The following is a 27,510-nucleotide window of genomic DNA, read 5'->3' on the forward strand; positions in this document are numbered from 1 at the left end:
AGGGAAAAGATGGAACAAGAGGAGAGAGAAAGGAAAGAAAGGATGGAAAAAGAAAGGATAGAGAAGGAGTTGAGAGAGAAGGAAGAGAAAGAAACTATAGAAAGGCAGCTGAAAGAGAAGGAAGAGCGTGAGAAGGAGGAAGAGATGAACACAAAAGTTGCAGACCAGCCTGAAGTGGATGCAAGACAAAAAGAAGCTGATGCAATAAAGCCTGCTGAGGCTGAGAAGCTGAAGGACAAAGGCGACGTGACAAAGGAAATACCCGAGGCTCATGCTGCCATTGAATCTGTGGTGACAGTTGAAGACGATTTCATTACTGTGGTTCAAACCATTGATGAAGCCGAAGAGCCGGGCCACAGCGTTCGTTTCTCTGCCCCACCTGAGGCTGAAGCAGTTTGCGTTGCTGCCCAGAAAGAAGAAGAAGAAGAAGAGGAGGAAGAAGAAGAGTCTGTGGAGCTGGCTCAGGAAGCGGACATAGAGGCTGCCAGTTTAGAGGAAATGGGAGATGTTCCTGAAATTCCCGGCTCCCCCGAGAGGGAGGCTCAGACCATAGAAACAGAAGGACCAACAGAAAGCTATGATAGAGATGAAACCACAATGGATGACTCCATTCTGGACAGCTCCTGGGTTGACACTCAAGGTGAGATGACCTTTTTTGTTTCTTCTTTTTATTCGCTCTTGTCAGCTTCAAATACACAAACTGAATAATGTCTCATGCCCTATTTTTCCACACTGCAGATGACGATAAGAGTATGGTAACAGAGCACACTGAGCCTTTGCCCAAGATGTTTAGTCCGGTCAAAAAACCTGCTGTGGTCCAGAACAAACTAGCACAACAGCGGAAGACAGAGAAACAGGAAAAGCCTGTTAAAGCCAAGACTAAGGGGGGGCGGCCTAAGGGACGAATCTCGACTCCAGAACGCAAACCTACCCGCAAAGAACCTGCCTACATCCCCAAAGAGGAACTCAAGAAGAAAAAAGGTTATTGTAATTTTATTTTTTGTCGTATTTAAAATAATGTCAATAATTGAAGCAATAATCATTGTTAAATAATGTTCACGTCAGCTGCTCCTCAAACACAGCATATGTGCATCTGGCTGTTTTGTATACAGGCTTTCTTATTGAAAAGATAGCTAATATTCAGTATGCATGAACCATACACAGGCTTTCTGTGGTGTTTTCCATATTATAACATGACTGTCTCTGTCTGTGGTTGCACTCCTCTGCTGTTGTCACTGGTCCTGTTTTCTCTGATAATGCAGCAGTGATAAAGAAGGCTGACCTTGCCAAAAAAATGGAGACTCGGACTCAATCCCCCTCCAAGAGGACTGCAGGGAAAGCAGCAGTCCGCCAGACCCGTCCTATCCAGCACCACTCCTGCCCCAGGAGGATAACCACAGGTGACACGTTGCCTTGGTCTGTCACACAGCTGGTGCTTGCTGCAGGACAGTCACCACAACAGCATTCCCTGTCTCGCCTCCACTTCATTTTTGTTTTATTGGTTGTTTAATTTTATTAGTTTTATTAGTCGTTTGTTTTCAAATGCATTTATTTTGTGTTTCATCATAATAAAGATTGACTTTCATTAATATTTTCTTTGGATTCATTTGTGTATTTTTTGCTTTTTTTGTGTTTTTTGTTCGTTCTCCGAGCTAACAAGTACTGTTTCACTTGTGTTCTCTGTTTTAAGCATTTGTTTGTGCTCAGACCTATGCTCATATATACATGTGTCTAAGAAGGCACAGCACACTTCCTCTTAACTACAGTATTGTTAACTTAAATAAGACTTTAATTCCTAACACATTCATAAAGATGTTATTCTTTATGAATGCATCGTTCCTTCACAAAATCATTTTTTGCAGTTTGTATCTAGGTTCTCTGTCAGCTGCTGGTGTCCAGCTGACTTGTCACAATAATGAATCTTGTCGGTAAAGAAACTATAGACCTTCACAACCTCGATGGTCTTTTAAACTACATATCCAGTTTAGCTATTTCCAACCTGTGGTATCTTCACCGTGGTGCTAAAAGCACTTTTCCACTCTGAGTACTGAAAGCACTTTTTACTACAAGCTACTTTAATATAGTCTATGCCTTGAAGCATTTTCTATGTATTACACACACACACCGTCACTACGGTCAATGCATCGGGGGAATATGGGGGCCTCAGGATCTTGCCCAAGGACACGTCAATATGAAGACCAGAGGTACCAGAGATTGAACCACTGACCTTCCGGTTGGTAGACAGACTTTGCTAAGTGACAGCCACCCTTTAACTTATTACTAGATTTGCTAATGCTGCTCTGACCCAGAGGCAGTTTGCTCTCCATTTTCCCCTGACGGACTGAATTCTGTGTCAGTGATGAGGAATGCTCAGTATACTGCTGCAATGCCCCAATTAGATTTTTTTTTTCCAAGGTTGCCTTACATAATACAAAATCCCCCATTCTGTGTGATATCTTGCCAAATCTTTGCAGAACAAAGCTGTCAAGAGAGAAACATCCAGCTCCTATAGAACATTGAATTTGGCATATCGCTTACCATGCCACATTTAAGAATGCAAAGTTGGATGTCTGTAATTTTTACATTTTATGTAATGGGAACATATTCTTGCAAGGATATAAATATGGGGATAATCCTCCAAAGTAGGGCATTTAGAGAGCCCTAACTCCTTCTCCTTCAATGTACGAAGGTTAACGCACGAATTCTTCTGAAATATTTTTGTTTCCCTGAACTTCTCTGTCTGTCTGTCTCCGTCCCTCAGAGGTCCTACCTGACAGTCGTCAGCCTCTCAGCGTTGCCAGACAGTCTCGTGACAGAGCATCGGTAAGTATACTCAACAAACCTAACAATGGCACGACCTCTGGCACAAAAAACATGGAGAGAGATTCCAAGAAAACTCTGCTGGCAGTCAGCATGAATGAAAAATTAAATTAAAGGCATAGAGCAACTCAATGGATACTGAACACCAGAAACAGGCAGAACCTGTTTTTTGGTGCAACGGATTTGAAACTTTTGCTTTTTTGCTATTAATATGAAACCACTAATACACAACTTGCCTTCTGCAGAATCTGAAACAAAAAGCATCTCGTTAATTTGGAAAAAACAATTATCAGTAGAGTCATTAAAATGATGTTATTTCCTAGGGTGACTTGCTGAGTCAAAAAAAAAATCTCAAAAGAGAATAACACATCACATCCAGATAAAGCAAATGCTTTGTCCTTCCATCTACACACTAACACAGGCATGGAAAACAGTGTTGCATTAGGTTTTTGTTCATATTTCATGAAGAAAATATATTAATGGTGGTTACATTTTGTAAAATGTTTCCTCTTCTTGGCGTGTTTTAATGGGTTTTTGCACAAGTAGTAAAGACAGACGCATTTGGAGTGTTTATTTTGCTGAGTGGGTGTTGAACCAACCTGTGACATTTCTCCAGTGCCTGTGGTCGTGACTCCATTTCACTCCTCCGCCATGGTAATGACAGTTATTGTGTCTAAAAGAACATGGTTTCTATATTTCCTAAATGTCATGTCATCACAGCACACTGAAAGCGCCTTCTAATACCATGCTCTGCAGTGTAGCCTGTTTCTGTTGCATGGGCATGATGAAGAGTATCCCTCACCTTCTTAAGTTTTGTTTATTTGTTTGATATTTTCGTGTCCCATGAGTTTTCAGTTTCTTACTAAAATGAATGTGCAAGAGGAGCTGCTTTAATAGATTACATAGTAGATTGTTCCACATGATTCATGAGATCATGTGCATTCATGATGCATGTTGTAGCAGTGGTATTTTCACCACTTTTTGTCATCCTGTGTTCTTTATTTTGTTTCCATGTGCCTCACCAACCACACCTCTTTGTTGTACCATCTCAGTGCCATGCCCATCATTTACCGTTTACAAAGATCCCCACCTTCATATCCAGAGCGGCTGCCTCGTTAGATAGACCTCGTCCATCCTCAGCAGAGCCTCGGGGCTCCACAGAATTACAGAAACAAATAGCTAAGGTAGGTGGATGGAAGAGTGACAGGGTTCCTGCACAAGTCCTGGAAATTTCATACATGAATATTATTTGCTTTCATTTTGTAATATTGCTTGCATACGATATCTGTTGTTTCACATTGAATTAAAAAGATAAACCACAGTCTGCCTGACTGGCCTAACAATGCACTCCCTGTATGTTTTCTAACAGGATGGTGGGTCATGGAGCCCAGAGAAGAGGTCTTCAGTGCCACGCCACACCTCATTTATGAGTCGCCGTGGGCCCCATGACCATGAAGAGAGCTCTACCTCTATCACTAGCTCTGGCTCTACGGCTCCTCGCAGGCCCACATGTAGGGTCCAGTTCCCCTAAACTGTACAAAGTATCAGCATTTAGTTTACGTTAGGTTGTCTAAAACTAAACTCTTAATAGCCTCCAGGCGGTGACAAATGCTACTAATTCAGTCTTTACTGCTGTTGATCAATTTTAGAAAAATATTTCTAGAAAGTGAAAAGCACACTCATAAGGTCTTATGCTTGATTATTTTAAGAAGTCCCAGCTGACATCTGCTAATGAGTGATTTTTGCATACTCGCTCTATTTCTGTCTGTCTTCTGGCATCTTTAACATTGTTTTTTTATATTGATACTTAATTTACTTTTATTACAAAGCCAAAATGTTATGTTGGACTATTAGCGAGCACTAAAACTCCTCTTTTTCTTCTTCATTCCCCATCACTAAATCCAAAACTTTTGATTTTTCCCTTTCTCCAGCATTTCGCACTGAGATGAGGGCAGAGCACAGGACAGGGCGAGCTCCTAGCATGACAGGTAATTACAGACTAGATGTCTATTGATACTGAAAACTGTTACCTTGGCGGATTAACTCATTTCTACTATTTCTAGATTTAAGTTAAGACCATATTGTAATTTTGTGCTTTGGACTCAAAATATTTGGAATAAAAGGAATTGCAGCTTGTCTTCACCTCCACCTCCGTCACCTGTATGTGTCTCCTTACCAGTTACAGAATCAGTGCGCTCTCGTTCAGCTCGCAGTGGCCACTCCACCCCACGCACCCCTGGCTCAACAGCAATCACCCCAGGAACTCCTCCCAGTTACTCATCATCTTCAAGGACCCCCGGGACCCCACGCTCCCTCAGTCTGATTTGTCAGGAGAGGAAGGTGGCTGTGGTCCGTACCCCACCCAAGTCACCTGCAACCACACCCAAGCAGCTCCGTATTATCAACCAGCCACTCCCTGACTTCAAGAATGTCAAGTCTAAGATTGGCTCCACAGAGAACATCAAGTATCAGCCTAAAGGAGGACAGGTAACACTTTTACTTTGTCCAGAAATCTGCAGCTTTTTTTAACTGCTTGCTAATTTTCTTCCATCTTCACATTTGTTTTTACTGCTTATTGTAGTTTCCTTTTTTCCTATCTCTCCCTTCTGCACTGATCTCAGAGACAGAAGCTGCCATGTATTTTATTTTTGTTTCAGTAAGTTACATGTAATAGAAATAAAAAGTATATTAGGTATATACAGGTAGATATACTGAGCATGCAAAGAAACTTAATGCTTGCCTCCTAGCAGATTTTACCCAGGATTTGACCTTTGAACCATAAAGCAACAACAAAAAGTTCAATAGGAAGAAAAAATTGAGTCAGATAACTGTTTCATATGGATCTGCAAGAAAAATCTGTACAATATATTTACAGACCACTGATCTGTGATAAGGTCTGTTTTACCATTCCTCTTATAAATACTATTATTAGGTTTTGTCTAACATCTTCTGTCTTTTTCTTCTGCTTTAAGATGCTTATTTTACATGTTTCCTCCTGTCTCTAGGTCCTCGCTAAAAGTCTTTTAGTTTCCCTTACCTGCTGCTAGCTCGTGAATAATCTTGCCTGTCCATCATCGTAAAAAAAGAGTTCAAAATATTACATAATGATGTTTTGTATAAGAAAAAAGGAAAATCACACTTAATTACACGTGTCCATTGGTTAAATTTACAATGTATACAATGTAAAGTGTAGCGTAAACTTTTCCTTTACCTGATAGACTATTCTAAAATGTACTTCAACTTATAATGTTGATTTTAATGATATATAAACTTACTGGACATATGATTTATCATCTAAACTATTTATATGGTGAATCAAGACCTACAGCAGTTTAGCAGTTCTTTACCATTTCTAGATATTTTCAGTTCCCTGTCTGATTTTGTGGCTGTCTTCCTCAGTTGTCTCTATGTGAAGCATTAGTTCAGATATCAGTTTATAGCAAGTGAGCTTGCATACATTCTTTCTGCTGTCAGTGCAAGTAAAAGTAAGCTTGCGTTAATCAGATTCCAGAAAATTTGTCTTCAAGAGCTGTAAATGTTGCTCTGTGTCTGATGGATGAAAGCAGTTTGATATATCTGTTGCCATCAACACAGTAGACCGAGGCTCTTTTTCTCTGAGTTTAATATAGACTAATATAGACTGCCACCTGATGGCAGGTTAAAAAGTCATTTTAACATTGTTGTGATTGATTGTGAGTTTATCCCAAAGATAAACACTGAGATAAAGGTCTAAAGAATGATTTCAAAATGTGTATATATACAATTTTTTTTTTTTACAATTTTTACATTTTTAAAGCAGTAAATCCTAGCTTATGCTATGTCAGCTTTATTTTTACCTGTGATTTTTCACCACCAAACAGTTCTCCATCTAGAGATTTCAGTAAACAGAAAATGACATGACTCTGACACCTGAGCGAGAGTCTGAACTCTGAGCAGTAGTGTCCCGTAAGCGTTCCTCCTGGCTCTGTAAAGCAAAGACAGCAGTTCAGCGATCATGTTCCAAACGCCGGCCTGTCATCTGCAGGAGAAACACGCTTGAATTTCTGTGGAGGGGGGGGGTTAGCATGTGTACAGCATTACTGTTTATGCTTTGTCAAAGTGTTATTCATAATCATAGCTTCATCAGTGCTTGCAATGTGAATACTCAATTATACAGTCATATCACTCATTCCAGATTGGAAGAAATTTTAGCTGTGGATGTGGAAGTGCTTGGCCAATATTTCAGTGTGGATTTTGCTCCACTGTGTGTTAGTTTGCTTGTGTGTGATTTTGAATACTTCATGCTTTTGTGTATTTCTTATCTGTAACACAGATAGCAGATACATTGACTAGGGGGTTATCTCCCTGTTAGATAGACCCGGCTATTTATCAAATGCATCTGTTGAATTTGCACAGATATCTGATCCTTAATGGGAATTCTTCTGCTTATTGTGTAGTTGTTCCTTCTGATTACAGGTGTTTGTTTCACACAGGAGCATGGTGCCTTCAGACAGAGTCTTTTCTTTTTGGAATCAGCATAGATTAATGCAGTGCAGGGCTATGTGCTGACCAACTGAAACGTTATTCGTCTTCAATGGTAGTTTGATAAGTTGTTGAGGTTCAGAGGTCTATGTTTATGCCCATAAATGAAACTGAATATAATTACTGATATCAGTACTGATATTTGGTGATTTAAAAAGCTAATATATATATGTTCTTTAACATTTCTTTTAGCCACACAAAACATTTGTTTTGTCTAGTTATTTGTCATTGTTTTATTATCACAGCAAATCATGGATTACTCAACGCTCTGCTCGACTCTGATCAGATCAGCTGAGATCTTGAAGTTGCAGAGTGCGCACTGGTGGACAAACTTTGGACCATCAACACCCATAACATAGTTAAAGGATATTTCTCCTGTCTCATCTCTGTTTTTTAAAATGTTAATTTATCAGCAGTTATAAAGAGTGATACTTTCTATAATTTCGGGCTGTATGTCGGGCCTACTGACATATCGGTCAAATTGTTTTAGTCTTCACATTTTAGTTTAGATTTAACAGACACCTTGATGCATATTAACAGAAGCATTTATAATAATACAATTACATATCCATCCATCCATTTATTTTCTTACCTGCTTACCTGCCTTGGCTGCTATATAGTGAGAAGCTTGGTAAATAATTATCATATATAATGATCTTTAATAGATGTGGGTGGGTATTGTAGGCATTGAATATGTGTCTAGATTACCTTCATAACATTTAACTGTAGTCTTTTGTTCTTTATTCTTTTTCTATTTCCCTAAATTGTGCTCTGTCTCAAGCTGACATAGTTAAATTTAACGGTACCACTAAGGCCATAGTTTTTTCTTCTGATGAAGTTGAACTGAAGAGGTATCGAAGTCCATGTTTTTACAAAAACACTTGCGTTAATGCTCCTGTTTATGTCTCAAAGGTTGTTTTAACAAAAGCAAATAACTTGAGAATATTATTGAGTGTTAATTATAAGAGAAAAATGGAAATACAAATAAAAAACTTTAGGACATATGAATGAAACAGATGATGTATTAAAGTATTTATTTAACTGGAGCCTTTATTACAGTACAGTGTTATAAACATTCATTGTTGAAATGGTCCTCTAGTGTCACTATTGTACCATTGAAGTAGTAAAAAAATTATAGATAGTGTATAATTTTACCTCTTTTTTAAACTTAATGAAAATTAAAAAGCCAAACTAGTGTGACAGCATTTATAGTGTTGCTAATGTTTATAGACAGTAGTTACGTGACATGATGGTTGTGTACTCCTCACCTGTTTTTTATTATTCACAGCACCCTCAAAGATCCAAATAGTCTTACTATAAGCAGCTCCTGTAGTGAGCCTCCCCCAGCCCATAGCAATATAGCAAGCCTCTACTCAGCTACTGACCTGTCTAATGACTGTCCTCATAGAAACAGAAGGACCCAAATGGGCCAACAGAGGCCAAACGCAGGGCCTCTTTGATCTGGAAGTCAGTGCTGCGCCTCATCTCTGTTACTCTGTGTCTGTCTGCGGTACACAGCGTGACCTGGACGCAGGACCTGCTGGTATACCTTATCACTTTTAATTATAGCACTTTGAATAAAAAGTCTGGAAACCTTTGTCCCAGTGGAATAATTAAAAAGAAAGCATTTACTATGTGTAATTTTACTCATTAATATCTTGAAAAGGTAATTTGATTGATTAAATTTAAATTCAAATGAGCCATTAATATTAACAATACAAAAAACTATTTTAGAGCCAATTAATTATTACGTGGCCGCTGCCTTTTGTCTTTTGATTGATTATTGAATTTTAAAGTGCTGAAGAAAGTCCACCTCACAGAGCAGCAGCAGAAGATGTTTGCGTAGCTGCTTTACATAGGATGGAACCAATCACATCAAAAAATCAAAAGGCAGTGTTTTTCTTTTTTTTCTTAATATCTTAGTGATCGTCATGTTGAAATTGTACAGTACTGAGGAAAAGTCTTAAGCCACCCCTCATTTGGGAAATATGTACAATGATTTATTGAAATGTGTGCAAACATATGGTATAAAAAACAAAAACTGAGTTTGTACAATTCTAAGTCAACATTTAGTATGCCCACCTTTATACTTCAACACAGCCTGAACTCTAAGGCAACCTTTCTTTCAGTAGTGTTCAGGAATAGTTCTCCAGGCTTCTTGAAGAACAGTCAAAGCTCTTCTTTGGATGTTGGCTGCCTTTTGCTCTAATCTCTGTCAAGATGTTGCTACATTGCTTCAATAAAGTTGAGGTCTGGACTCTGGGGAGGCCAATCCCCGACTGATAGAGTTCCATTGTGTGTTTTTCTATTTGGTTATGCTTTTATTGCATTGGCAGTGTGTTTGGGATCATTTTCATTTTGGATAAGAAAGCCATTGCCAATTGCTTTCCAGATGCTATGGCATTGTGGATCAAAACGCTACAAGCCTCCAAGAATTTTTAGAGATTGCTATAGACACTCACTATTGTACCTACTGACTATTTGAACCAATAGTCAGTAGGTTCATCGTGTTTGTTATTTTCTTCCTTACGAATGGCTTCTTGGCAACAAACCTTTCATTGAGACCAATTCTTATAAGTAATAGGTAAACAGTAGACGGATCAACTGAAAGACCAGATGAATCTCTCGGGTCATGTGTCAGGTTTATGATGGAATTTTGACTTTCTGATACTGTTCATGTGTTCAAATAGTCTTCTTCTTGTGCAGTTTCCTCAATTTTTTTTAAGAACACACTACACACCATGCTGAGATGTGTTTTTGTGAAAACCTGCTAGTAAGAAAGAACCTAAAGATACAATTTCATTAATGTATTTATTTTATCAATTCATTTATGTATTTATTCTTTGAAAGTTGTCTGTTATTTGTCGATAATACCTGGGTCCATCTCTTGAGTTAGGTGCCTTATTTATGCTGAAATTATTTATTAAAACTATGAAAGATCTCTGGAAAGCCTGGTGAACTATTGCGCAGGACCATTACAAGAAAGTCTGGCTTCAAAGTGAAAGAAAATTTATAGAAATGTGGGTTGGCTTGAGACTTTGCATAAAGAGAACTCAAACAAATACTCTGGTTGGCAGATTGATGATTCATGGGAAGAAAATTGAAAAACTGTATTTGTTTCAACATGAATGCAAGAGGTACAGAAAACAGTTAAAGAAAACACAACCTTGTGATTTCTCATTCTTTAAAGTATTAATCATGCTCCAAAACAATAGAAATGTGTGCACTGACACTCTTTTCAGTATGCTGATCATCAGTATCCTGTAGTCCGTAGAGTATTAGACAGTGCGATCAAGCATACTAAGATAATGCACAGTCATTCCTATCTACCATTTAAGAGGTCCATATATCTCTGCATGTTTCCATAGATTCATATTTTAAACAAGAGGCAGGACTTCAGCCCATCACTGTCAAAGTGCAGCTCCAAGGATAATCTGAAGCACTCTCCTCGTGGAGCCAATGTATGTACCCTTCAAGCTTTGCCTTCCTCATTAAGAGGATGGGTGAATGCCTTATATAATCCTAGTTAGTCCAATTCCCAATAAATATTTTGATTCGTATCTCTTTAGGTAGTGTACAACATGTTGCTTCTTGTTGTGTTGTGCAGTATATGGGTAGGTTAATAGTATCGAAGTGAGCTAGTTTGTATTTTACCCCCCTTTTCACTGTAGTTTGGCTCTCGCTTTTTAATTTTAGATACAGTTGTCTCTTTTCACCTATAGTTCAAGGGCTGACAAATGTATTATAGGTTATATATTACTGGCATTGTGAACGACCAACAACAACATAACAAGGAGGATGCATGCTTCTGACTTATTTCTAATATTTAGCCGACTGTCTAGCACAAAAATGACCTGATGGTTAAGAGAAAGATCCACTCAGTTGACCATAGCCTTATCTAAACTGCTAAAATATATTTGAACATGCAGTCCTGTTGGATCCATATAAATACTGTAGCCTAACTTTTCTTTAGCACTTTACCCCACAAAATCTCTGTCATGTGTGATTAGTTTGACATTTAATCCCGTACTATTGTGTGTATTAGGTCTAGTCTTACATTTCGTATAGAATAATACAAATAATAGTGAGTCGACAATAGATTAAATGTGTTTTTCCTTCCCCAGAAATTTCCCACTAGTTGTGTTAGTACACATACTTGAGTGCTCTTTTTCTTTCTATCCTCTTCTTGCTTATTTTTTCCCCTTTTTCCTCCATTTATTTCCTTCTGAGGGTACATAAAATGCTTGTTTCCTCACTCTAGTTTATCCCACAATTCTAGGTTACATGAGATACAATAGGTCACATGCTATGCTATAGTGATGGCGCTTTGTGGCAAGGCAAGGTTTGCATATCTTGTGGATATTCTGTGGTGTTACAAGCGTGAATAATCTGCTCTCATTATTCATTTAGTTTGCTACGTTGTGTTTAGGTTGCATTAAGAAGAAAGACAAAAATAATTCCTCTTTTAAAGAAGGGAAATAAATTATCTGTTTTATTTAGCTATTAAAATGTTATTGATAGTGTAACATTTTACTAGCAGTGGGTAGAAAATTATGGTTCGATGTCCATTTATAGGTCACAGGAGCTGTTTAATGAGACCGCTTGCGCATACCCGATGTCTGAAGGGAAGTAACAGCAGAAAACCTTGTGCTACTTGAGAACTGAATGAAAACACTTCCTCTTTGTATATGTCTGTTGCATATTAAAGAAATTCTCAATATAGCATAAGAAAGGATGTCTGATCCCCCGAATCATAAATACCCCTTAAATGAGATATACTTTATATGTTCTTTATTGCCTCTGGTTGCCTTGAGCCCATCGGCACATTAGCATTGTTCCAGCAATGTTTTGAACTGGGACTGAATGTCTCCCATATTCTTTGAACAGATGTGCATATATTTGAAAGCACTGCTTGTGTTTCATTAAGCGGTGAAGGAAAAGGAAAACAGTTCAGAGGCCACATACCCGAAAGTCTCCGTTGTCCTCATCTTTTCTAATTCACAAAATGTGTAAGAAGTGTATGCACTGTCATTTTTTTATCTGGTGTAAACCCCCATTGCTTTTGCTGTGCTGTCGTGTAAAAATGAAGCTATTTATTTGTTGTTTCAGTACTGTTCCAACTCTGCTTTGTCTGCATCTCACTCCTGCTTTTTCTCCTTGCAGCTACAGAGAGTCAGCACACGTCACAGCACACTCACATATTCATCATCCCCAATCCCTAAAGTAGTGGCCTCAAATCAAAGAACTTTCAGTTTGTGTTTTTAGCTTCTAAAGGTTCATCAGTTGTTGCATTTTGGTACATAACCCAGGCTCACAGACTGTCAAAGCTCACGCCATGAGACATGTAGTCAGATCAAATTGTCTTTTCCTCTGAGCTTAAAGTGATCGTATCAGTTGAGTGATGTTTGTCCTGGGCAACAGGGAAACCACTAGTCCAATTGTACCACCAAACAGAGTCAGACATCTATTTAAACAGTGGGAGTATACAAAGTGTTTAAGGGACTTAAGCCCAAGCGTTTTCCCACCTCATTCCTCACCTCCACCCTGCAGGTTCTCATCCCCAGTGTTAAACTGGACTATAGCCATGTTCAGTCTAGGTGTGGGTCCTTGGACAGGCGTGGCTACTCGGCAGGAGGTGGAAACGTGAGTCTTGTGCTGCAAGCCCATTGTGTCAGTGTTGTTGTTGGTATTATTTATGTGCCATGCTGTGCTGTGTTTCCTCTGTGTTTTCCTGTATTTTCATTTTGCCTTACTGTTTTTCAGTTTATTGTTTGGTCACTCATTCATTTGCGGTGCTCTTACCAGACTGCTCTGCATCTTCGCATTATTCTCCACCAGTGGTTTGTGTCCTGCAAGTAATGATACCAAGGGCTGAACGTGTCTGCCTCCAGAACCTGACATTCGGCTAGTCTGCTGACTTAGATTCTAAGGGTAGTAGCCAATATTGCCCTTAAGATGTAGCCAAGATATCAGGAGATTAGAAAAAATATATCCTTTTCAAATGCGGGCATGTTTAAAAAAAGCTAATAAAAAGCTAAGTCTTCGTCAGATGATAGCCAGTGGTTTCAGTATTGCATTTCACCAAATGCAATGTCTTTTTGATCCCCATCTTGACTTTGTAACTGCATGCAGACACAGCCTGCTTGGACTACAAGTCCCAAAACAAAACAAATAAACCCAGAAAGCTTCTGGTACCAAAAGATCCTTCCTGCTTGTACATATTCATGTTTGTTACACATTTTATGCTTAATGCTTTCTAATCCTTTATTGTGTTTTTTACTGGACAGAGAAGCTCGTCAAATCTTATTGAATTTTTCTTTATGTACGATGACAATAAAGCTAATAAAGGCTTTCTTCTTCATATGCAGAAACACACAGAAGAGAAAGTAGACTTAGTGCTTAACAAAATTAGCCCACTCATTGCTAGCAAAACTCTTGCCAGCATCTCTCATCCACAACAGGTAGCACGCTGCATGAAGCACTTGATTAAGACTGATTACAGCCATCTGAAGGCAGCAGGTATAGTGTGCACTCCATCTGCAGTTTCTGATTTGACTAATGCACATTAACAATGCACAGTTACGCAAGCCTAATAACAATGAGACAGTTAAAACTTATCTCTTGACTTTATATCACTTCCCTCAGAATGATCTGTTCCCATAAAAGCTCTTTTTATTTGATTGTTGCTACAGCAGCTGAAAAAAGTAGTGCCAGGAACATTTATAAGGTCAATGCTTTTGGCACAGCAGATATTATCTGTTCAGGTGACTGTAGTGATTAAATTTATCTGTTGTGTAACAAGAAATAGCTATTATTTTGTGCCCAGTTTTACAATAGCGGCCTCAAAGTAGTGAAATCAGAGTTGGCATTGTGTATATTATTCTGTATTCTTACATTTTACGTGTAATCGCTCGTCTTTAATTATCTGCAGAAATCCGACGTCAACTTAAAGAGACACGTGGTAGCACATTTGCTCATATATTGCAGCGTCTTAGTTTCGAGAGCCTCAAATAGAGTGTCAGTACACATCAAGTGAAGAATGGCACAAAGGCAGACTGGTCACTTTGAATCACAGCCGCTCAACTGACAGTTTCTGCAGATTTTTAGGACAAGCCCAGCACAAGTTGGAGAGGGGTGGATGGCTGAGTTGCTGAACGTAAGGACATTAAATTGCAGATTACCATTGCAGTCAAACATTACTAAAAATTGTTGCATATAACTGTGCATAATTTCATGAGAAGTGCTCTTTACTCTTCCCTCTGTTGCAAATTATTATATTTGGAGATTACATCAGCTCCCGTCAGTGTATGAAAGAACCAGTTGTAATGCCTCTGATAAATTAGACTTTAAAAAAACTCACTAGAAAACTGAGGGAAAGGTTTGAAAAAATTAGAGCCATAATTAACTATTAGTCAGAACATCTTTATTACATTTGATATAAATAAAGAAAACAATGTCATTTCTCCAGATTATGCATGCATACACTCAATTATCGCAGTTCTCTTTTGAGAAACAATTAAAAATGGATATCATACTACTCTGCTAATCTGTAAAATCTACACCAATCATCCGCAACATTAAACCCACTGATTGCTTAAATAAAAAAACATGTATCGCAGTGTTATTACGAAAAGTGTTATAATTGTTTAGTAATCTTATTCTGAAAAATGTGCAATTAATGAAGGTTCTTACTGTTAAAGACAGACCAATGTGCTCCACCAGCACGATCTGATGGGTCGTGTTTGTGTTCATCAATGATACTTTGACATGTATAACCTGACCAATCAAATACGGCATACTGGGAAAAGCCGTAAAACAAAAACTGTACTTTGCAGTGGATCAATGGACCCTGGCCTAATCCTCCCTAACCCAGAACAATGTGCATTGCCACCAGGCCACAACAATGTGATTGGTCACTTGCAATGACTTTAACAACATTTTCATGATGAGACCAAAAGTCCAAGGTGGTCACAAAAACCTTGGCTTTAAGAGACCAAAAGATGATCTGCAAGATCCACAGCACACAGAAGAAACTTGATCCACAGAGACTCCAGCACACCAAAGGACCATAAAGGACCCACTACCATCATCATACAGGGCCTCCATAAGCCCTAATGGGTCCAAGGTGCTTTGTACAAAGACCTTCAGAAAGATGGTTTTTAATGTTGTGTCTGATTGGTGTTTTCACTTCTTAGTAGAAATGATAAAATAAGCAATCAAGTGCATCTGAAGAAAAATGCATGTATCTGGTTTATGTTCAGTTATATGAATAGGTCAAGAATTTGCATTTGCAAAAGGTACTGTTATGTAAGAAATCAACACATACCATACAAATGAAAAACATCAACAGTGGGGTTAACAGATGCCTAAGTGACATGACTACAGGAGCGATGTGCCAAACAGCAGCCTGATGTTCACCCACGCTGACACAAAGCACTTATAATCTCTTCTCTTTAAAACTCATATGGTATACTTTTGCTAGTCTGTTGCATGTGTAAGAGACTTGGTGTTCTTTATCAGTCCACAGCTTCACAAAACAATAAGGCCACAACAAGGTATATTGTAGGTAAAGGCTGCATACTGTATTGTGTGCTTGTGGTGTGGAGTTTTTTTTATGTGACTTTCAATGTGTCATCTCACTTTTTCTGTCATTTTGTGTCTCGGGCCTTGTAAAGAGGGTTGAAATTAAGGGACACAAAATCACTGGTTACAAAAGACATTTGTACTAAATCAGCGACATGGCAAAGGTTGCTGACCACAGGCGTGTCTGAGTGATTCATCTCAGGATGTGGTGTATCTGTCCTTGTTCATCGTGCTGTGTTTAAAGCTTTATGTTTGCTGTCTCATCAGTTTACTCCTTACACATTTCTCTGCGGGTTGCTCCTCAGACCTCCTCGGTGTGTCCCTGCCCTCTCTTTGCCTTACACTTCTCACTGTTATGTGTATCTGTTCAGTTTTCTAAATGGGACAAATTATTTTCAAGATGTACTTACAACTTAAAAACAGGTTGCTTCGGTTACAGGTACAATCTAGATCAGATGTATTCCTCTTGATAAATCAAGAGGGGATCTGATGATCTTACCTTACTGTGAACTGTGGGCTCTAAACTTGCCTTTTCCTGACTGTGTTCCTTCCAGGTACAAATACAGAACAAGAAGATTGACTTGAGCCATGTGACCTCCAAGTGTGGCTCTCTAGACAACATCCATCATCGGCCAGGTAAAGGTTTGCAGTTCCCCTATAAAGAGGACAACACTGCAGTGCATTTTTGCAGTGCAGTGAGTGTGCTGTGACCAGAAGGTTGCTGCTGCAGTCACTTACCTTAAAATATGAATTTTATATGTGGGATGTCCAGGAGTCCGTTGAACTGCTTAGAGACACTTGAGCAATTTATCTAAATTTCATGAGCTTTTGAGTTCAAACTGTGGTTATACTGGAAAGCCTCAAGGTATGACTGCATGTGAAGCTAAAATTGTGAGTAGATAAGATGAACTGCATGCTCCCATTCTTTCTTTTAGTGAGATAAGGAAGTGCAGAGCAGACAAGCCAGACAGGTAAACAGTGTTGAGTTCAACATTCATCACCTAACTCTGTTTCATGCTGCTGGCTTACAATGCCAGGTAAACCCCAGTGCACTTCCACCTGGTCTTATCATTACACGATAAGACCAAGGGACAGGGAGCTCCACAGATTAGATGTTCTAAGACCTGTTTTCTTGTATTTGTTAGACAAAGAATTTGCAACCCTATGTAAATGTATGTATTCATTTGGCTTTTTTTTTTTCTTAACTCCTGAAATAACATGTCAATCAGATGCAGCTCCAGGACCAATCTGTATCTAAATACGCAACAACAGTGGAAGCAAGCAGTAAACTGACAGCCTGATAGATGTGTCTGCAGGTGGCCGAATGTAGGAGGTGTTTTGGTTCCTGGCAGCATTGCTGAAATTTGTCTTTATACCTTGAGTGTTAGAGTGTGGGATATGATGTTAATAAATTGGGTTAGATCAAACCTGGAGAGGGTTTTACATTCAATTTGATGTTTTTTCATCCAAATCACTGAAATGGAAAGTAATAAATTGCCTTCACAGTAATGCCTTAACGTGCCTAAATCCATAGGACTTGCACTAAAAGAAAACTTGCATATTGGTTTTAGGGTTGCTGTTGGTAAGTTTGAAAATTTTATTTCCATTAATACAGCAAAATAAATTCCCTGATGCTATTGGGCAGTGTGATGCTCTGTGACAGTCATATTAAAACCTCTACAATTAAAATCTAAATCATAATTATTAGATGCCAGAAAAGTAGTTTTATTTTTTTATTCTTCCGGATAACTGCACAGAACTTGTGCTTATATTTATCTGAATTGGGCTTTTAAATCATTTTCCGAATTTCCAACTGGAAAGATTTAGTTGCACTACCAGTACTTTGGCACCAAAGCCCCCTGCAGAAATATGGAATCCCCTTTTTATTTACCCATAAAGAGTATTGGACTGTCCTGCAGCGCCACCTGCTGTTCATTCTGCCATGTTTTTTACAGTCTTTCGTCTATTCCTAAACTCTCATTGGGAAGCTACTGGGGTTTCATACTTTAACTCTGCACAATTTTTAACCTCACTCTCTCATCTGACCTTTAATAACTTCTTAATAAGGTGGGTGAGTCTTGAGTAGATATTAGGTGGATATTTGGTGACTAAGTATTCACATTTTGTTTTTCTCTTGATGCTGTTTCAATTTCAAAATTGAAATAAATACTTAAAATGAATATAGCTCTATTATCACTTAATAGTTTTTACACTTCTTCTACTTTTAAACAGGAGGTGGTAATGTGCGTATCGAGACTGTGAAGTTGGACTTCAAAGACAAAGCCCAAGCAAAGGTGGGTTCCCTGGAAAATGCTCACCACATTCCTGGTGGAGGCCACGTCACGGTGAGTGTCAGCTCCATGCTTCTAATCAGCCATTTAAGGGAAAACATCAAGTTATTGAGAGATTGTCCTACTCATCAATTTAAATATAAGCTCTCATAAGTAATAGCCTTTACTCTTCTTTTACTCGACATTCACCCCAATCTCAGGCTGTGCAGTAGTCAGAGAAATTGCAAAAAAAGCCCAAGGCCTACATCTCAGACTCAATGTTCATGACAGTACAATTAGAAAAAGATTGCACAGATACATCTTGTCTGGAAGGTTGTCAGGAGAAAGCTTTTCTCTACAAAGAACATAGCAACCAAGCTCAGGCTGCATCTAAACCTGCAAGACTTCTAGAGCAGTGTACTTCAATCAGACATCATTTAGATGTTTAACTGTAATGTATAATGTTCCATGTAGTCAAAACCAAAGCACAGCATATCAGCGCAAGCACCTTATATCAATTGTCAAGCATGGTGGTGTGATGATTTGGGTTTGTTTTTGCCACAGGACTTGGGCACCTTGCACTCAGTCGGTCGACCGTGAACTCCTCAGTATAAGTACTCTATGTGAGGCCATCTGTCTGACAGTTAAAGCTTGGCTGAAACTGGGTAATGCAACTAGACAACGATCTTGTTGCATTACAAACCAGAAAAAAGGTTTTCCAGGACTCTGCAGTCATGTGAAAAACTAAGAACAAGAAAACCAGAAAATCGGTAACAGAATCTCTGAAAAAACCACAATGAACTGATGCAGCGTAGAGAAGAGTAGGTCAAAATTCCTCCACAATGACGTGAGAGAATGAGGAAGTCGTGTAGAAAATTATTACTTAAGATTATTACTGCTAAAGGTGGTTCTAGAAGATACCATGGGTTGTACTTAGTTTTTCACATGACTGCAGAGCCCTGGAAAACTTTTCTGTAGTAGCAATAACTTGAAATAATCATTTTCTGTATGACCATCAGTCTCTCACATCATTGTGTGTGTGCATCTTAACTATTGGTTTCCATAGTTCTGTAGTCAATTAAGTTGAAATCTTATTACAAAACAGTGTTTCCACCAGGCCAATCTTCCAAAAACTTGCTGTATTCCTTTAGCAGTAAAGGTATAGTATATACATCAGTCCATACATGACTGCTCTTAATAAGTGATCAGTAATCCTCTGGAGGCATGGGAGTTTTTCCACTTGTTCTAAAGCTGTTTCTAAAGTAAATCAATATTCATATTCATATGATGTCTGACATTGTTTTTTCCTATCCGCTTCTCACATCACACCATCTGCCTTTAACAGATTGAAAGCCACAGGTTGACATTTCGGGACAATGCCAAGGCCCGAGTAGATCATGGAGCCGAGATCATCATCCAGTCACCTGGTCTGTCTGGCTCAGTGTCTCCCCACCGCATCCGCGAAAGCCATCTATCATCCTCCGGGAGTCTCAACATGATGGATTCCCCACAGTTAGCAACCTTGGCGGAGGATGTCACTGCAGCTCTGGCCAAGCAGGGTTTGTGAACACTGGATCTCTGGATCACTGCTCTGCACCCAAGACGTCCTCATCCTAATCCATTCAAACTTTTCTGTCCTCTCCTGCCACCCTAAGGCTGACTGATTACCGCTACTACTCAGCTAAACCGGTTCTAAGTAGAGACTCAAAGTAGGAGCTACTGTACTTTGGTCCTATTTATTCTGTTTTCTGTCTATTTTAAACCCAAACGTGTTATTTCTGATTGATTTCGATCTCCCTCGTTTTGAATGATGTTGCAAAGAAAAGTTTGCTGTATCCTCTAAATAGTGGGGACAAAAGATTGGCTTTACTGGTCTTGGATCAGTGTTGAAGAAGCAACAGCCTTTTTTCTACTTTGAATAAGAAATAACGCGACAACCACTACACCATACCGCACGTATTGCTCTTGTTCAGTAAACGTGCATGGACACCCTATCAAAACACGCATCCTTACTGCAAGTCATTCTTGTCATCCAATATATAATATATTTATCAAATATATATAGAAACATGTATAAAATAAAGGTTCTTTGCCATCTACATGTCCTGAAAACATTTTAAAAGGAAGTGACAAAATGGCTAGAAAATCTGTAAAATTGCATTTATGCAAGCAACTAGGTCATGTTACCACGAGCATGTATGGATTCAAGTCTTAAAAGAGGCTATTTTGTAATTTAAAATAAGGATTTTAGTAAGTTATTTCCTCATTTATTGGATAAAAATTAAACAAGTTCATGTTTTGTAGTTGATAGTTGTTTACAGTGTAATGCTTGGTGACAGTGTCAGACAGCTGATTTGGTGTTGCTAAAGAATGCATCTCAGTCATGTCAAAGTGCATCACACACTTGCACCTGCTCAGCGGTTCAACGCAGAAGCCTGTCCATACATCACAGCAGTATTAAACACTGGCACTCATTCGACAAACATCCTCAAAAGGAAAGTCTGTTCAGGCGCAGCTCACAAGAATAAACAGTACTGACATTTCTCCAGTATTATAGGCTGACATTGCCCTCATCGGGACTGCCGGAACCACAGAGGAGATGCTACAATTTGCGACCTGATATTTAGCAGAAGATGCAGCTACTCTGAAATCTGTCTGTGCGTGTGCTTTTTGGTGCAGGTCCCCTGCTGTTTTACAGCGGACGCTACCGTATCTGGATGTTTTGTTGCAATATGTGGGAGAATAAATTGGACAAAAATATTTTGAAAAATCCTAAAAGTTAAAAAGACTCTAAATGGAGAAAAATAAAAGAAAGCTCAGTCAACTCCTGTTATGTCTGTTAGGAAAAAAAAAAGTGTTTGGGTGATCTAGTTTCTTTTTCAGACACCATTTGTGGTATGCCCTGCCTCCTGCCTACTACTTACTGCCCTCACCTGCAACTGTTTGTTTGCTTCTGTGTTTTTTCTGCATTCCCCATCTCTGTGTGCCCCTTCCCCACCTCCTACTCCAACCTACAGCAACTGTAAATGTATTTAAAAGGTCAAGTAGATGTACGCAGTTTTTCTCTTGTTGATATGACACCAGTTACAATAATTAATGACAATAAAACGACCAAAAAATGGGAAAAAAGTGACGTACTTGTTTTCTTTTCCGCTAACCAGAAAAAGAACCGCGTATATAAATTCAAAATGTCAAACCACTTCCTTTTGAAAACATGTGGCTTAAAATAAATGTCCAAATATCAGCGTACAACACATGGAGTCAAAAAGAGGGAAATTAAATGGGAGTGTGAAAAGTTTATTGTGAAATGGCAGAGGATACAATAAGTTAAGACTTAGGGAGGGTTAGATTGGAAGAGGATTGAATTCATTTTGATGGCCAGTCCTGGGCCAAACGAGTCACTTTACTGGCAGATAGAGAGCCAGACAGGCAGTAAGTGGGGAGGGATGGTCATCGTTATTCCGCCTTCCCATCCATCACTGTTCCTCTGTGACGAATATAAACCCCAATGACACTGCGGGATTTTGGTGAAGATAACGAAAGAAGCACCTCGTGAGTAATCAGGATAGCTTTCCAAGTGACAGGAGGAGGAAGAGAGGAAAATAAAAAGCACCAGTTTGGACAAAAGAGGAAAAAGAAAATGTTGAAAAAATAAAACAAGGATTCAGGAAATGATATCTCATAGTCCTTTGATCCCCCTGCTTCCACAGATGGTACAGGAAGCAGCGAGCGAATGCAGCGACACCATGGGGTCTGCACATGTACGATGCTCACCACCACGGTGGCAGGGTCCTTACACAGACATGATGTGCTTGACGAAGGCTGCAGGTGAATGCCGGGGCGGGAGACCGGAAAAAAAACAAGAAAAGAAGAGGAAAACTGAGTGAACTGGAAGAAAAATACATTCTCAAACTTCCATGAAATAAACATACGTTTAATTTAGTAAATGTGAATACTGACACTGCAGTTTCTCTGTTAACACCCTCATCATTCACTACATTTTCTTTGCTGATGAAAAGCACTTTGCTCTTTGATGTTTACATTTTATGAGCAAATCACAAAGTAAGAAACTATCTCTGCTGTGGTTGTTTCTAAGATATTGTTTTCTGTGATTCACAGCATTTAAAGTATGAGAGTTTGTACTGTCTATAATAGCTTCATCTATTAAGCTACAATTTTTTGTCTAGAGAACAGATGACACTAGAAAAGGTTTGACAGTCACTTCTTTAAGGCTATAAAAGAGACTCAGAAGAGGCTAAGATACTGTGTGTTAACTCCAAAAAGTCTGGATTCAACACTTCTATTAATATCAAAGAAAAGCAACGACATCATCAGGGATGTGAAGCTCCAAGATAGAAGGAGTCTAATGGTTCTCACAGATGGGATTAAGCAAAACTTGTAAAGTAATTCTCACATAAAATAAAAATAATCTATAATAATAGAATTAATAATTATTATGAACAGTGTGAATACTATCAGCAGCAGTAATGGTATCATCATGTTTTTATGTAGCTGTTGTTGGACTGTGTGGCTCACCCTCATAGTTGACACAGCCGTTCTCATCCTCTTGTCCTGCCATGAGAGCGTCAATCTCAGCCTCTGTCATCTTCTCTCCTGCAGGGGGAGGCAGAGGACATCTGATATTAACAACACACAAAGTGACTCGGGCACGCACCTGAACAGATCGAAGGAAATGCATCCTAGGCTGACTCACCGAGTGTTGACAGGACAATACGCAGCTCAGCACCCATCACTGTGCCGTTGCCCTCCTTGTCGAAGACGCGCAGACCCTCAACATAGTCTTCAAATCCTGCCTTGTTTGGGCTGTTGATGATGGCCTGGAGCATGGGCAGGAAGCCCTCAAACTCTACTCTCTTGTTGGCCATGTCTGCATGAAAGGAGGTAGAGTAAGTTGGATCTAGAGGTGACACTAAAGGGAGGCTCAGTGTTCTAGAGCTTCAGCAGGTTCATGATTGAGCACAGTGCGGTTCTATTTTAAGGCACATTTATTACTTTGTTTATTTATGTATTAGGTCATTTGTCATTTTGATCTTGATTGCAGTCTTGAGTTTGCACAAATCTGCACCTACACCATCATCTGTCTTCTTTCAGTTGCTCCCTTATTCACAAGGGGCTGCCATAGCAGATTCACATATTGGATTTAGCATAAGTTTTTATACCACATGCCCTTCCAGGGATTTGTCTCCTCCTGGTCTTGAACCAGGGATCTTTCTCGTCTTAGGCAAATATGTTAACCACTATAATAATATAGTTCTTCTGTTAGTTTAGAAGACAAAGTGTGTGTGATTAAAAACAAACAAAAAAGTATTACATCAGCTACAGGCTACGTTTTGTACTGAAAAATACAAGACGTGGACAAGTGTGAGCATGTATTGCATAGCTCTGTGCTACACTTGACAGCTTGGGAAAGTTTATGAATGAATATGACAGTGTTGACCACTAGCTGGCAGCATAAACAGTTTATTATGCCATTTCCTCAAAGGCACAGATCTGTCCACAATATAAGAAACTTTTGATGAGCAGACTATCATTTCTCAATTCTTTGAACATGACTGCTTCCAGTCAAAAAAACAGCTACTGATAATTTCTCTCTAACACTTGCTATCGTTTGTGTTTGACAGCAGCACTGTACAACTCTTTTGCATATTTTACCAAAAACCCCAGAGCTATCCATTAATGTTTACCACACATATTATTAACATCAGTTTAGACAAATTAGCCTTTTGTACTATGCCTCAGTTAGTAATCACTGTTTTAGCCCAGTGATGACAACACATCATACTGACATCCATACAAAAAACAAATTGTTAACCTATCTTTATTAGGATTAGAATGAATCTAGTCATGTATTTCATGTTCCCTAACATCATCTGTAGCAAATCTTTAAGTGATCAAGTGAGGGAGCAGTTACTAAATGTCATTACTGTACCATCAGCAGAGGGGTTTCCCAGCAGTTTGTTCACCTCCTTGTTGGTGGGGTTCTGTCCCAGAGCGCGCATGATGTCAGCAATCTGGTTGTAAGCCACCTTGTTGTCACCCACCCTGTCGAACAGACCGAAGGCCTCCCTGTAGTCTGCAAGCAAGAGAGGATTTTGCCAGCTTAATGATCCATAATATCCATTTTTATTTCATCTCAAAGTTTATAATCATTATAGTTTGTTAAGTCTTTATCGTGGACGGTAAGACATTTCTGTTATATTCCTTCTAACTGTAGAATTTCTTTTATTAAACAGAAACTACAACAATACAAAAACTCATTTAAAGATTGAAGAACTGCATTTAGAGCGCATTTACATTTAACTGCATAAACAAACATAGGTATTGCAATATTTTTTGCATTTATGTTTGTATAAAAAGAAGCTTGTGATGTTTATTTTATAGGCTAGCAGAGTTGCTCATTAATATATGTGATGTGCGTTGTCATCTGATTGTATGTATGTGCAAACATAACACATCTTACTTCAAAGATTGAAATTATAGTTTGTGTAAATGCTTTTTTTTTTAAAATTGAGTCACTAGTTTAGATTTCAGCCTTAGCTGTTGCGTGCCTGTCAGCAGGTGGAGACAGCTATGCTACTAACTGACAAGGAAAATATCTAACAAGTGCAAGACATCCCAAAAGGTTGTGGTATTATTGGCTGAATAGAGTCTCTCCTGCCGATCTCGTCACCCCTCATACTATTTCCATCTCAGCTGTCTCCTTCTCTCTCACTCAGCGGTGCAATGGGCTCTTTTAAAAGACCACCTTGGAATTGATAAACATAGCTGAGAATATGAGCCCCTCCTTTTAAAGGCAAGGCCCTCTGTGGGTGAGCTGAGTAAAAGTAGGGAATGCTGACTGCAGTGTAACAAGCAGCCTGCCAGACTTCAGGTTTGGTCATGTGGTTCCAACCAACAGCACACAGGTGTTTCTATCTGTCAAACACTGCACTGTCATTTTACTGTGCTTCCTTCTGCAATCTTTAAATCATCTGATCTCGTTTTTTTGGGGGGGTTTGTTTTTTTTGGGCTGTTGGCTCTTGGAACACAATGAATTATCGCTGATCTAGTGACACAGACTTCTAAAAAGCTCGTAAACAAGCTAAAGTTAATATCTGGTCACAGGGATTTGCTGGCTTGATTTGTGACATGCGACCCTTTCGTCATTAAATGATGCTCTTTACAGCCAAACTGTGATGTGATCAAAATGCTTTTTAAAATGTAATCTGAGTGTTTTTAACCTGACACCAGTTGTTCTATTTATTTTTACTAACGAGTTCAGTTAGTTGATGCATTTGTTGCCAGTGATTTTCATACAAGAAGCCACATGTTTAACCACATATGTGGTTTCTTATTCAAGCATGCGCATCAATAAAGCTTCTGAAACCGTAAAAGTCTTCTTAAGACTGACTGTACGCATGAAGTGTTTCTGAGCTTCATTAGCCACAAATGGGCTTCAGAACGGATTTGATGGTTTTCAAAATTTCAAAATACAAAAATGAATGAGGTGTCCATCTGTCATGAATACGCTGAGACCTGTTATGATGTCTATTGTAGTTTTTTTTTTACATTGCTGTACTCTGTTATTTCTCTTTTGCTCCCTGTATGTTGTTAAATTGATGGAATTTGCAAGTCACATTTTATGATAAAGATAGATTTTCAGATTTCTCTGACGGAGGGCCAGCTGAGTTTTGTGGACTGTATGTAACAGTATAGAACTGTGGTGGATTGAGTTTTACATACCTTCAATCTGATCTGCGCTGAATTCCACCTACAAGCCAATATAAAAGCAACATTTTAGTAAAAAACATGGAAAGGCAAAAGTTATCACTTGCCATGTAATTAACATCACACACATTTGTATTCAAACAACGTGATCAGGCACTTCCCATTTATTGTGCCCTAAACAATCACATCTAAACTAAACCTGTCTCTTTGCCAAATTTAGCTTCATATTATGCCACATATGTAGGTCCATCTTTAGCTACGTTAACATGTCCACATTTGGTGTCACTCTGCATTGCCATCACATATTAGTCACTACTCTGATAGTCCAATCCAGAGAGCCCAGGGTGTGGTCTAAGAGATCTAGGACATGGTGCGCTATCCATGGTCCCACTCATTCTCTCCAATACTCTGCACACCTTTGACTGTGGTCCTGCCAACCTGCATTTGCTCTCACTGACTCTGAAATGCATATAAGCTTATAGATATTCAAATCATTCATAAAAATGTAATAAATGGTGATTGTCCCTGCCCCGCCACTCCACCAAACTCTTTCTCCATTTAGCAAAAACACTGCATCCGTCTACTTCTGTCATGCAACTTTATGAGTAGAGAGAGAGAGAGAGAGAGATAAATCCCAGTTCTTCCTTCCTCGGTATCCAGCACCCCATCTCCATTCCTCCCCAGTGTAGATCTGGTTAAGCCTTCACAGGTCATTGTACCTTGATGGCGGAAAGGTCGATAGCGGGAGCTGCCGGAGCAGGGGCTGGCGCGGGCGCTGGTGCTGGTGCAGGTGCGGGCGCAGGTTCGGCTTTCTTTGCGGGAGCCTTAGCGTCCTTCTTGGGTGCCATTTTTGCTGATAGTAGAACTACTTTGGCCCTGAAGCACAGACAATTCCCGGATCGGGTGACACACAAAGACTGTAGCACAGACTGAGCACAGAGCAAGAAATCACCGTTGGGGCGTATATATATGTGACTATTTTTCCTCTTGACCACCCGTCAACCCTATCCCCGTGTAAGGATTGGATAGCAGATGGGAGGGGTGTGTGTATGTGAAGGGGTTCTCTCTAAACTTGGAATATAGGGCTACGAGCCAGAAGGTGTTTAGCCATATACCTATAATCACAAACGAAAACATTGAAACGGCGTGAAAGGTTACCCGGGGCCACGCGATCTTTCCGCTGGATCATTTCTTAAAGGATCCACTTTTACGCACTGCCCCCACTTTTACGCACAGCCTTGCGCATCATTGCGTACAACCTATCTAGGTAATATATTCTGAAATGTTTTTCAGGCGTTGCCAATAGATGATATGGATACATTAACAAAAATCAGCGACTATCAGACCATTAAAACCTGAACTAAGAAATGGAAATGTGTATGAGTAGAGGAGAGATAAAGCATTTTGATGGAAAGTAAAGAGCAGATCCTATGTGGAACTGCAATATTTGACATATTCCGGAAAAAGAAATCAGCTGCTGTCAAGCAGAAGTTAATGTGAGTGATTATGAGTATGAGAGCAGAAATACGTCTTTTTTCTCTGAAAAGAAAAAGACGTCCATGGTCATATCCTCTAGGAACTGCAGTAT

General features: G+C 39.2%; 2 protein-coding genes across 5 annotated transcripts; one reads left to right on the forward strand and one right to left on the reverse strand.

The window, feature by feature from the left end:
* Nucleotides 1-27: 27 nt before the first annotated feature.
* map2 (microtubule-associated protein 2) lies at nt 28-21,821 on the forward strand. 4 transcript variants are annotated; one of them, XR_005608530.1, is made up of 13 exons: nt 28-640; nt 739-981; nt 1,263-1,400; nt 2,762-2,823; nt 3,873-4,004; nt 4,190-4,331; nt 4,752-4,808; nt 5,000-5,307; nt 12,892-12,984; nt 16,479-16,560; nt 17,496-17,506; nt 18,157-18,269; nt 19,540-19,642. XR_005608530.1 is itself a non-coding variant. In XM_039599558.1 (13 exons), the coding sequence occupies exons 1-12, from the start codon at nt 43-45 to the stop codon at nt 18,184-18,186; spliced, it is 1,896 nt and encodes a 631-aa protein (XP_039455492.1). In that variant the 5' UTR covers nt 28-42; the 3' UTR covers nt 18,187-18,218; nt 19,540-19,671. The 4 variants fall into 4 exon arrangements, 3 of the variants coding, with proteins under 3 accessions (XP_039455492.1, XP_039455490.1, XP_031585072.2); XM_039599558.1 differs by having other exon boundaries at nt 18,157-18,218; nt 19,540-19,671; XM_039599556.1 differs by lacking the exon at nt 17,496-17,506 and having other exon boundaries at nt 18,157-18,218; nt 19,540-21,821.
* On the reverse strand, nt 21,476-26,868 carry myl1 (myosin, light chain 1, alkali; skeletal, fast). The gene is made up of 6 exons (XM_031729211.2): nt 26,642-26,868; nt 25,938-25,965; nt 24,145-24,288; nt 22,909-23,082; nt 22,731-22,808; nt 21,476-22,016 (listed from the first exon to the last, which is right to left on the reverse strand). The coding sequence occupies exons 1-6, from the start codon at nt 26,768-26,770 to the stop codon at nt 21,988-21,990; spliced, it is 582 nt and encodes a 193-aa protein (XP_031585071.2). The 5' UTR covers nt 26,771-26,868; the 3' UTR covers nt 21,476-21,987.
* Between the last annotated feature and the right edge of the window lie 642 nt (nt 26,869-27,510).

The sequence above is a fragment of the Oreochromis aureus genome, linkage group 16 (genome assembly GCF_013358895.1).
Source record: "Oreochromis aureus strain Israel breed Guangdong linkage group 16, ZZ_aureus, whole genome shotgun sequence".
In the NCBI taxonomy this organism is placed as follows: Eukaryota; Metazoa; Chordata; class Actinopteri; order Cichliformes; family Cichlidae; genus Oreochromis; species Oreochromis aureus.

Excerpts from the sequence above, each read along its gene's own strand:
- map2 (XM_039599556.1), top strand. The coding sequence starts at position 43 with ATGGAAAAAGAAAGGATAGAGAAGGAGTTGAGAGAGAAGGAAGAGAAA. Across the intron at positions 1,401-2,761 it reads CCCCAGGAGGATAACCACAG|AGGTCCTACCTGACAGTCGT; the intron begins GTGACACGTTGC and ends TCCGTCCCTCAG. Across the intron at positions 4,332-4,751 it reads GGCTCCTCGCAGGCCCACAT|CATTTCGCACTGAGATGAGG; the intron begins GTAGGGTCCAGT and ends CCCTTTCTCCAG.
- myl1 (XM_031729211.2), bottom strand. The coding sequence starts at position 26,770 with ATGGCACCCAAGAAGGACGCTAAGGCTCCCGCAAAGAAAGCCGAACCT. Across the intron at positions 22,809-22,908 it reads TATTGTCCTGTCAACACTCG|GAGAGAAGATGACAGAGGCT; the intron begins GTGAGTCAGCCT and ends CTCCCCCTGCAG. Across the intron at positions 22,017-22,730 it reads CGGCTGTGTCAACTATGAGG|CCTTCGTCAAGCACATCATG; the intron begins GTGAGCCACACA and ends ATTCACCTGCAG.